Source organism: Pseudopipra pipra, chromosome 3, assembly GCF_036250125.1.
Source record: "Pseudopipra pipra isolate bDixPip1 chromosome 3, bDixPip1.hap1, whole genome shotgun sequence".
Classification (NCBI taxonomy): Eukaryota; Metazoa; Chordata; class Aves; order Passeriformes; family Pipridae; genus Pseudopipra; species Pseudopipra pipra.
The window spans coordinates 101,866,515-101,878,848 of NC_087551.1; the positions used below are offsets into that span (position 1 = coordinate 101,866,515).

General features: G+C 36.6%; 1 protein-coding gene across 1 annotated transcript in view; it reads right to left on the minus strand.

Moving 5' to 3' along the window:
* The window catches only part of NOL10 (nucleolar protein 10), a 49,190-nt gene that overhangs the window by 12,673 nt on the left and 24,183 nt on the right, over window positions 1–12,334 (minus strand). Inside the window, exon 14 of the mRNA XM_064650518.1 lies at window positions 904–1,030. Within this exon, the coding sequence (XP_064506588.1) occupies window positions 904–1,030 (127 nt within the window). The remainder of the gene's footprint in view (window positions 1–903; window positions 1,031–12,334) is intronic.

Below are 12,334 nucleotides of genomic sequence, written 5' to 3' on the forward strand. Positions count from 1 at the left end.
GCCTGATTCAAGACAAACAAGCACTGCCAATGCAACACATCAATCCATCAGTCACATCAAGACTAAGTAAAACCACCAAAAAAAATCGCTTTGGCCAGAAAGAAATTTAAGCTTCTTCAGAGCAACGAAATCCATATTTCTTGCCATAATACATTACTGAGCACTTCTAAAAATGCCCACATGCACTATGCTCCATAGGAGTTTACAAAGAAAAATTCCAGAGGACTTTTTTTTTTAAAGTCCATAAGAGTTTGACAATTTCTTTTATAGTGTGATACAGAGATGTTTTTAATTAAAGAGCTTTGCCTTGGGTCAAACCCGACTCTCCTAGTCTGAGGTAAATTAAGCAAACTGGAGCAAAACATTGCAATCAAAACATGTAATGGACAGAAAAAGGACTAACTACCTTGGGAGAAGCTTGCTTACCTTCTCTGCTATATGATTTTCAACATTCCAGTTCCTTGAAACTAGGGCTTCTATTAGCCCTAGAATGATTTCTACTTTCTGGAAATTACTACATTCAGACAGGGTAGCCTTTGGCAGATTTTGCTGTGAGTTCCAACATTGTATTTGAGCATCTCAAAAATATTTTGAAAACCAAACCAACTTCTCTTCCTATGCCTTCCACACCACAAATTCCTAGACATATTAAATCAGCAAATATCAATCACCTTCTTGGGATAAAAAGCTGAGAAATACAAGTATCTATCTTGCATCCGCTGGGAACCAAGGAACTTAGAGCCATCGGTCTGGAATATTAATAACCAAGAAGACTAAAGGAAACCACTGCCAGTGAATTTCTAACAGTGCTCGCACGTCACATCAGAATTACAAAATTTACATGTGCAAATGATCAAAAACTGAACAAAAAAGTCAGCTAAAGAGCATATTCAACTGTTTTACCTAAATTTTCAAGGTCTTTTCTGGTAACGAATTTGTAATCGTCATAAACTGTGCTCTCTGGATTCTCTTCCAGTTCTTCAGTCAAGTTGTCCAAGAAGGAGCACCATTTTGGGGCAGGTCCTAAAACCTGTGGATATTACGGAAAGTTGTAACATCGTGTATTATTACAGAAGAAGCCTAAAGTTATGCTCTCGGCTACTGTGCTGAAATTAATCCCACTGCAGACCTTAAGAGCAGCAATCAGAGAACACAATTATATCTATTGCTTACATTACCAATAAATACTATAGATTATGTGTTAATTTAATTTAGGTCATTTGAGACCAACCAGGCTAGAGGTTTCAAGTTGAACTATTTCAAGTGGTCCTAGTCTGATTAATTTATTAAAAGCTCAGAGTCAAACATTTTAGATAAAATTACAAACTAATGGCACTAGATAGCAACTAATCTGTAAAGTGCTGTTGGATCTTTAAGTCATTAGGTTCACTATGCAACCATGTTACATCCTACTCTGCCCTAGTCATTTTAATTAAAACACCACAGGAATATTTCATGTATTTTTATTCAAGGATAAACCCAGACTGTATGAACAGATAATGGGAAATATTGAAAAAACTTGCATATTTCCACCATGAGGCAAAGGACTTATTTGCAGAACATTTTGTAGCACTATCGATGTATTTTTCCATATAAGCTTCCTCCAATTTCCTGAGTTAACAAATCGGTTCCCTTTACTTTTCCCTCCCGCTGTTCTGATTAAAATTCCTCTCTATCCTGACACATGCAGCCACTCTGAACTGTTCCAGCACTATTATTTCAGTAGGTGAGTTAGCTGAATGGAAAAATCCAACACTACATTTTTCTCTCTAGAGCTAATCAGTGGACATTTTAGAACATTAAGTGACCAGCTAACTCCTGTAGTGGGACTTTTAATGATGTTTCTGATTTGTTTGCTAAAAATTCACATTAAAAACTCTGCAGTTCCCATGACATAGGAATGGTTGTGATTCAACAACATTTTAAGATCCCATTAAATTATGGAAACAACTAGAAGTGATTTCATATATATAAAATATATACAGTTTCTTTTAACATGATTGTGTGGTAACCGTGTGAGATCATGCTGTTAACTTAAAAATGTGTTTCTACTCATTCAAAATTCTTGACGACAACTACACACGAAAACTGTAAAACTGTGTTCTAGACCATAACATTCTACCCATTCTAGCCTGTAACACTCAACAATAATATTTTAATCTAGCCCACTATTGTCTCTGTTTTAAATATAATTTATCTTCCTAAGATTTCAGCCCTAGCTGAGAACCACTACAAGCCAAATGAAAAACTGCACTTTGTTTTACAGTGCTGCATATTTCATTTCAATTACTAAGAGCTTCCAAGAAAATACCCAAGATGTCACTAACAGGAAACACTTTACCTACTTAATTAACCAAATCCCCATGTCTGCTCCAGGAATAAATGATAGATAACATTCAGATTGATTTCTTGCCCAACATTACAGAAGCTTTTGTCTTTATCTTGTCTCCATCCAGATTTTAATTTTTTATTTCCCTCAAACCCACATCTTTAAATGCCAAGCTTTTATATTAGTAATAAAGCAGTCCAGAACTATTACATGGCTTCACGCCGCTCAAGAAATCAGTTATCTGTGCTTCATTACCAGACCATCAAAGCATGAATGGGATGAAGGAACCTTCTCTTAAGTTTACATATAGTTTTGTTTTGGATGAAGCCGTTTGTCCTTACAAAAAAAAAAACAACTCAAACTGCTTACTAACTAAACAAGACTTCTCTTGTAATAAAATTTAAGTTTCTCTGCTGAAGATTATTAGAGATGAGAGAATCCTCAACTCACATCCATTCCCATTAAAGTTTGTTCCATCTTGCTGACACATCATGTGAAGACCTCTATCACTCCAATAAACCTTTTCTTCGCTTCCACGTCTACGACACCAACTGCTCGAGCTTTACAAAGCACAGGTTACTCATCGGAACTCAGGCCAATGCAACCAGTCAGGGTAATCCCCCAACGGGATCCTGATTGATGGAAATCTTTGAACAAGTAACTAAAGCAGAAGGTCGCACTAATGAGGGAATAAACTGCTCTTCAGCTTAGCTCCACTCACTGTTCCAAGTATTCGTATACTCAAAACTTGATATTGAGAGTAAAACCTTTCATGGGACCTAATCTGTGGCATGAAACACATAAATCTAAAAACCCGATTAATCATTATAATCTGTGGAGCAAGTTGGATGAACAGATCACAGAAAACAAAGTGGGGGAAATGAGATAACTAATGGAAAAAAACAGTGGCAGAATACCAGGAAAAAATACAAAGTCCAACCATTATTCAAATTTCACATGTAAACCGACAGAAAGGAAAACCCTACAGAGATGTCTGTATATTTGATTACCTTATTTCCCTCTTTCCCACCCCAGTGAAAAACCACTTGCCTACTTATTCTAGGACATCTTAGGAGCTTTGCTTTGCACTTTAATATGGAACGTTTTTTAAAGCTTAGGAAGAAATTTAAAAATAGAAAAAGCAAACAATACCAGCCACATTGACAAAATCATAAACAATAAATGCCCTTCTTTTGCAATAGTAATTCTTTGCAGAATTTAACTGCTACTGCATATTAAATCCAGAGTGTAATGCTCCACTGTCGACCACCAGCAATCCCAGGATGCTAAGAGCATTCTGAAATGGCAGTCTCCATTATTCCTGTGCCCAGGTACAAATGCAACAATTGAGAGGGTTGGTCTGCACTGAGCCTCCAACGACACGATGGGTTAAGTGAAACTGTCCTGTCCTCCCCCAGTTCATGAATGTCCATACAGTAGGCATGCAGCAGCACAGGTGGGACCACTCAAGAGCTCCTGTCATTCAGCACTGGCACCATCTCAGCCTGGCGTGCAGTCCCTGCTAAAACCACCAAAACAGCCGGGAAGCTGTAGAGGTTGGGTAGGTCAATTAGTATCCTTGCCAATTTGGACTGGGAAGGTACAAATCTACCAGTGGCAGGTCCATTCTGCAGCCAACTGGCACTGGCTCTGCTGGACATGGAGGAAGCTTCTGGCAGCTTTTCACAGATGCCATCCCCGTAGTCCTCTGGTTACAAAAACCTGGCCACGGAAACCCAATACACCTCACCAACAATGATCAAACCAGTATTTTTGCTGTCTTCATTATTACTCCGTTTTCTGTAGGATAACCACTTCTTGAGGCAATTTCTGCCAATTGCTGTTCAAAGTCAAGAAGATTGCTTTGAAAATATTTTTGCCTAACAACAGAGGAGCCTCACCTGCATGCTGGGCCCTACCAGCAGCAAAGGGCGGGATGCTCCATGCTCTGCTCCCCTCCCAGTGCCTTCCTTCACCAACTGGAAATAGCACCCATGAGGTGACTGAAGCACAGTTATCCCGCAGTGTCCCACCACCACACCACAAGATAGTGGCAGCTGGGTCATACTGGCCCCCTCCTCCCCACAGCAAGGACAAACTTACCACTACGACACACCAGTAACACAAACCTCACCATGGCCTTTCGTCTTATTCTAAGCCACAAGAGGTAAAAATGTGGACTTCATAATTATTAATGTTGTGCTATCTAATGTCTACTTTTTCTTAGTACACATTAGAATATTTTTTAACTTTAGACACAGAAAATACAAAATAAGGCAATTAGTCTAGTGTACAACTAGCAGAGACAAGTCCAAGGCCAAACTGCTCAAAAATGGAGAAGTGTTGATAGAAAAATATTTTTTAAATATTGTAAAATAACTTCAAAAATCACAGTTCTTTGTATTCTATTCTACAAGATGTTTGACCTTATAATCTTGTAGCACCACAAATATTAACATGGTACAGTAATGTTCTTACAGCCATGCCTAATTCCTGAGCACTTCTGTAGAAAATATCATCTTGTCATTGGTCTGTAATTCCCCTGAACTTAATGAACTCTATGACAGCATAGGTATTATATTCCCAGTCTATGACAGATGTTCCTTATCTTCACTCTGGAATGCCAGACAGCACTTGTACAACTTTAAAATGCCACTCAACAATTTGACAGCCAGCTCTGCAGAGCTTTTAGAGCCATAGAAGAACTGCCCTAATCCCAACTAGTACTAAACGTGCTCAACAATTAAAAAGAAGCTCAGGATGTGTAGAAGCTTCCAGTCAGATGTCAAGAGGTTTAAATCAAATAACAAGTATCATTAAGTATCTGTTTGAAGGTTTCTGAGACCAATTCTACAGGAGTGAACTGAACAGTTGCTCTTTTCTTCTCAGGGAATAAAGACAGGTTCTGTTTTGCAGGATGTTAAATAGTAAGTCCCTGGAAGATTTCACAAAAGGCAGTGACAAACTCTTCAGCAGTAAACAAGATGTTGAAATATATTAAGATTCAAACAGCCAAAATCCCTCCCAGTCTTCATTGACGTATTTTAGCAATCAAAAATATGCAAAATGTTCACAGACAGCATTAATCAGATTTGAAAATAATTCACTAGAATTTGAAAAGTTTAGACTGTCTCAATTCCCTCTAGAAGACTAACTTAATGTATGTGGACATCACTCAACCAAGCAGTTCCAGAGGTTTGGAAAGCAGAAGTATTATCTGCCATGGCTGTACAAGACAGCAACACACACTTTCACAGAAACTTCAGTTTCACAAAAATTAACTCTCTAACACCATATCATGCCATACCATAGTTATACAGTTAGTAACAAAAAAGCATGAAAATACATCATCACTGCTCTTCTGTATTTTAGATGTAAAACCTTCTTTCAAAAATGTTCCAACTGTTTATTGTGGTACCTTCTATAGATTTTAAGTTAGACTAAGACCATTACCAGGTAGCAAAAATGTACTAATTAAATCATTGACTGCCACACTATTTGAATAATGGTAATTACAACAAAAATAGCACATTTTAAGGCCTTCAACAGGTACAGTGTATTGTGTAAAATTATTAATGACTGAGTGGAGACCTTTTGTATAACTCCAGTATACGTGAATATGAAGTGTAGCAAGTACAGTGAAGGTCTGCAAGAAGGATTTCTGAGACAGTAACGCCTGCACAAGAATAAATACATACAAAGTTATCACAGCGACACTGTAAATTAGAGGTTAGCTAAGCATCAGAGGAAAGCAACTCTTGACAAGCCTTTTAAATGGAGATAATGGGAAACAACTAACAACTAGTTTACAGATAAATCTCAAATATTCAAGGAAAAGATTATACAGTCTGACTGTCTGTGATAAGATATGACTTCATGACACAAGGAAACTCCTCACATTTCTCTGTTCCCACTAAAAAACTAAACCAAAAATGAAACTTAAAGCACTTATTTCCTAGACTATCATTTCTTTAAATAAATATATTTTATACATATGACTCGATGACTTCACATACATATTTACATATAGGAGAGAAAAATAATTCTTTGGCAAGACAAATAATAATAATAAAATCTAAATTTGTTTTTTTTTTTTTTTTAAATGAAATGACACATTATGAAGCATTTTAAAGCCTTAACAGGACATGTCTGCTGAAGAAAGCAAATGCACATCTATGCATACATATTCACAGCTTCAAACACTCCATTTAACAGGGGAAGATTACAGAAGGTCTAATGAGGGAGGGGGGTAAAAAAAAAGGTGATCCCCAGGGTGTGGGCAGTGATTGAAATGTACAATTGCATTTTAAACATAATTAGCTCCCAAATTGTATAGCCAAGTTTAATTAATGCAATTACATGAATTATTAATTACTATTAATTTTAAGAGTACTGTTTTCAATGCTTTGTTCTCTAATTTTAAGACAGATCTCAATATGTAGTAACTTTGAAAAGTTTCCATCTAGATGCACTGAAAAGTCAAGAGAACAAAGAATGCCTCGTTGCACCTTATTAAGAGTTAACATTAAATCAACTGCAATTGGTAACTCTCAAAAACAGATGGATTATTTCTACTTTGCAGACATGAAAAGCTGTAGTTCTTTGTCCTTGTTTCTATGCTTTTGACCTTCAATCATAGGCAGCCCAAGATCTTCAGGGAGCCCAGGAGATCAGTTGTTGTTAGAAGGAGCCTTGGGATCACATTATCTTGTTATGTTTCTATCCACTACGTTTCCATATACAGCATTTATCTTAGCAACCAATGTGCTCCAAACAATTTGTCATTTTGAATTGTGCCATTCTTTTGTAATCTTCTTTCTTCCTGTGAATGCTCTACAATCAACTCCAATTATGCCCTGTTAATCTCATGAGTAATTCTATTTAATGTACTGAATAAAATTCTTTAATTCTCCAAAATTAAATTGGTTTGAGGAATAAACTCCAAACTAATCTCCCATATATTTTTCATCATTTCATGCTTTCAATCACCCTACATCATATGGTATAGATTTGGTGCTTTTACAGACATCAAGTAGCTCACTGGAATACAGGTATGACCAAAGGAGATTAAATAGCACACTCATTCTTTTCGGCATACTGCTGACAACAGCACTGCAGTTGGTTTTAAGCCCACATACTCATAAATTTCACTGAACTATACAATGAATTGGCTCTTTCTCTCATCCTAACTCCAGCACATCCAAACATTTTTGGCAGATTCATTAATCAGAGTGGTTGAGTAGTTGGTTTTCCTACCTTTCACTGCACTATGGAAGCTGCCAAATCAACTATTTGGAAGTTTTACTCCTTAGAGAGCACGTTAAAGGAAACGTTGCTTTTAAGATCTTCCCACTGTTAAATAAAAACTGCTGCAGGAACTTGCATGCATCTTCTAGGAATGAGATACTAAATCTTTCTGCCCTCGTAGTTATCAGATAGTAAGCACCTCTTTTTCTAATTCAAGCAGTTTAATTTTATAGTGGCAGGTTTGTTTTTTTTTTTTAAATCTCATATACTCTGATCTGACAGGTATTACAGTCAGTTAACCAGTCACAAGTCTGCTCTCACTGCGAATGTTCTTGCTGAAGTAACCATCTTTCAAAGGAGACAATGGTCCAGTTCTAATAATGTTGGGAAAAAGCACCCTCAAGACAGAAACAGCAAATAATTTCTCAGCAAATAAAGTTACTCCTTAAAATTGTAAAGAAGATTACCAAAATAGCTCTTTTCCTCACAAGACAGGACAAAAAAGGGACACTTCTCAAGTCATCTGTGACATACCAGCTGTGGCCTTAAGAGTAAGAAGTCTGATGCTTTCACCAATGTCCCTATCATGTTCTGACATGCTGACATATATAAACCAAACACTTCATCAGTATTGCTAAGGATCTTTCATTTATCGAACTCCCTGCAAATTTTAGATCTTTAGACAATTGGAGTTGAGAATTTGAGGTCAGAAAAACAGATTGAAACTTGAAGTACAAGAACCCATTATTTTCACATGAAGTCAACTAATCAAATGAAGCTCAAAAGGTAAAAGGAGAGTGGCTTCTCAAAGCACGTGTTACAAGCATGACCTGCTTTAAGCACTTTCCCAAAAATATCAGCTAGAAATTAATCAAAAGTTCCAGAAAGTCTGTTCTTATCCTAATACAGCAGCTTCTATAGCATATCTGCTGTAAAAATAGACACACTTAGGTAAATTACTTAAATACTGTGCAAATAAGTTCAGCTGAGACTCACATCACAGGTTTTATTTACCAATGAACATTTGCTGACCATCTGTTTCTTTATCTATGGGAAAAAAAAAAAAGGAAAAGGTGCAGATCAGGTATGATCAGCTGATCGGCCTTGCTGACAACAGAAGGCAGGAACCACATTTTACTTTGGCCATCCACACCTCCCATTCCCTACCACATCTGATTAAGTGCTAACAAAAACGCCCCACCTGATCACAATACTCTTCAAAGAATAAATTCCTCACCAAGCTCTCCCCTTGCATTTACAATTGTTACTGCAGGGGGGACAGAAAAGTGGGAAACTTTATAACTGCTTTGGCCTTTCTTTTAAACAAGGAAAGAACAGCTTCTAACAGCTCCAATACTTTCAGAAATTTGTTTCTCAAACCATAATGGCATTTCTTGCAATACTAAGGGCATAGGCCATCAATGGACAAAACTTCCACTACTAACAGAGACGAGAATAACATATGCATTAATTTCAGTATATATACAATAGACTCTGATGGCAAACTAAATTAACAAGAACCACCAAAAATAAGCCAGAAATGTAAAGTCTCAGCAAGTCTCCTTCTCCATTTCTCCACTGGGACAGGAAAATTCCTCCACTGTCACATTGTGTGGGATCTTGCCTCTCATGTTTTTAAGTGGCTGGGAAGAGGAATTTTATAGTATAAGCCAGATGCCAAGGAATGTTACAGCATAAATTATCTTCAAGTTTTGTTTAAATGACCATACTGTACTTCATTATGACCCATATTTTAGGTAAATCTGAGGGACGCTACAGATGTAAAGGCAATGGCAAATCCAGCTGTATGCCTACCTTACCTAACTGACAAACTACTGGAAATCTAGGAATGTGTGGGCTTCTACTAACTCCCTGCCATTGCAGCTTAATTGCTTTTTGCAAACCTGGAAGGAAGACTTCTCTGCGAGTTTATACAACTACTGCCAGACAAACACAAAAGGAAGGAAAATGAACTACCTGTTGGGAACATGCAACTGCTCCAGACAGATAACGAAGATAAGCTCAGCATAAACCAACCTCTTTACAGAGCATAATGCTAGAGAGAAGAAACTTTATATAGCTTATGAAATAATTTTGAGTAGGAAAAATATTTCAAATAAATATTTGAAAGCTTTCACATGCTTTATTTACCTCTCAGGTTTCTGTGATAGAAATCTTGAGTCTCCATAAATCTTACTATTTCTGCATAAAATAGTCATAACACACTTGGTTCACTACTGAGTACAGCACAGAAGATGACAATATAGATAACCCTCTGCTTTCAAATATAATAAAGACTTAGTTGAAATTATCACAGAGAAAATTCTCACATGCTTTGCCTTTTCTGATTCAACAGCTAATAAAGACACTAGTTTTTATTACATGCTAATAGACTACAGAACAGTACAAAACTTCCTTTAGCAACTACATCTTTTCAGTATCTGTGACTGTTTCTCTCTTCACTGACTGAAGCTAGGCAGCTGCACCTCTAAATTTTCAGAAATCAAGCAAATAGATGGCCCACAGGAAAGAACAGGGCAGCTTAAGAAATAAAGTATCTTTCAGATAATTGAGGCTTAAAAAAAGAGGAGCGCACTCCCCCCTCAAAATCTGTTTCTTAAAACAGAACAGAAGATCCATTACTACCAATTGCTCAAGAAACAGTCACAACACTAAAAAACATGTGAGTCTTCTATCAACTGTCAGAGCAATAACCTGATATAATTCCATACAACTTCTGCTTTTAAGAGTTTTCTTCTGTGCTCTGTGAAGGGTATGATGTAAGCTATATAACAGTCAGCATGCTGCTGTCTCTTCAAAAAATAATGAAGAAGTGCTATCAGCCACAACAGCACTGAACAGAGTTCATACACTTTCACAGTCTATACATGATGTTGAACTACTATATCATCAGCACTTGTTCTAAAACAAGTTTCACAGGAAGACCAAAAATTGTTTCTGGATTACTGCACATTGGTGTTTTCCTTCTATATACATGTGATAAGTGTGTCTCAGCCAGCACATGGGAAATGGAGGATATCCTCTGTTGGGAATAAGTCCAGCATGTTATTTTTCAGTTTGAAAGTGTTTAGGTTAAAAGAAGGAAGCTCGCATTTCTGCTTGCGAAGATAAACAACTTTTTTCCTATGCTTGTAAATACTGTGAAATAGGTAATGTATCATTCAACAGACATTCTTTTTATACTGTTTGCACGATTTTCTGTGTGAAGGATGAGACTGTTCTGGATGAAAAACACAGTTCTACAAGACTGATATATCAAAACTCATAATTAGCTCAGAGGCCAAAGATGTCCTCAAGTGTCTCTTTATTAATGGAAGTTTCTTATTTTGACACTTGGCAGCCCCAAAGCACAATTGTAATACATTGCTTCATAACAACCCTGCTTTCCAGTCATTTCAGTTCTCAAAATGAGCAAACTAAGGTTAAGACCAACATTTTCCATTCTACGTCATAACTACCATATTTTTATTTTACAATATTTTTTCCCCCAGGGAATGAAAAGTTTTTCTACACTATATTTTGTTTCAGGATAGAAAAGATCTCTTAGCACAAACCAGTTTCATTGCTGCTTTGCATTTTACCTAAAACTTCTTAGGTAAGGGCTGTACTGAAGGAGATGAACAACTGCCTTCTGACAACTGTCTTCCAGAAAACAGAGCCTCAACATAAGATCTTCAAGACATCTGAGGCAGCACTAATGCAGAATGACCCAATACTGCCATTCAGAAGACATGAAAACATCCTAAAAGAAATCAAAATCTCATACTCTAGTATCTCTAGTCTAAATCTGTTCTATTGGTGTCAAAATGCCAGACACAAATATAAAAAGAATTGCATCATTTCCTTCATAGCTTTTACCATGCAGAAGCAAAAGTCAGTTCAGAAGATCTCTCACTGTAACTCTAACAGCACCCACAAACCATCTGAATGGTAGCTGACTACACAGAACATTGTCTTAAGGGCATAAGTACAAGATTTGGATAGGTGTTTTTCACTATTTTTATTCCTATCATATAAGGACCCAAGAGAGAAAAAAAGAGAATCAGTAGATCCTAAAATAATGAAAGGATGAAAACGTAAGTCTTAGAGTGATAAAACTATTCTGAAAGGCTATGACCATAGAGGTAAGTGTGGAGAGTACAACACATGAGAAACCTCCCACATCTTTTAAAGTGAAAAATGACAAGAGTGTAAAGATTGATATCTGATGGTCATAACCTCTTGTACCACTGAGAACATTCTGTCACCAGAATGACAGAAACTACTAATCCATTTCAGGTAAATGCTTTTTCTGTCTGTGAGTGAGCTGAACAAAACTCTGATCAATTCAGCCACAAATAGGGTTAGAAGCAGATAACTTTGGACTCCCACAACTAAACCAAAGCATGTCCACCCTTAATTTACATTCCAAAACTATTCCAACCTATTATCAAGAAAGACATAAAGGGGATGAACTAAGGTACTAAGAAACTGCCTTTGCTTACATTTCCTTTAGCACAAGTTCCCTCTACTGATTTGTGTCATCAAATATCCAGTGCATTAAATGAAAACATATAAGCTAGTAGGAGTTGTTGCCTTATCTGTGATTATGTTATTTCAGGGTTAATTACTAAGGAAAAACTAATTTTTCTAAGGTTTTCTAAAACTTTTTTTTTCTTAAATCTAAGGAAAAATCTCTATTTTTTTTTAAGAATAAGTATTTTTAAAGCATATTCAAAACAAAAAGATGGTGATAAA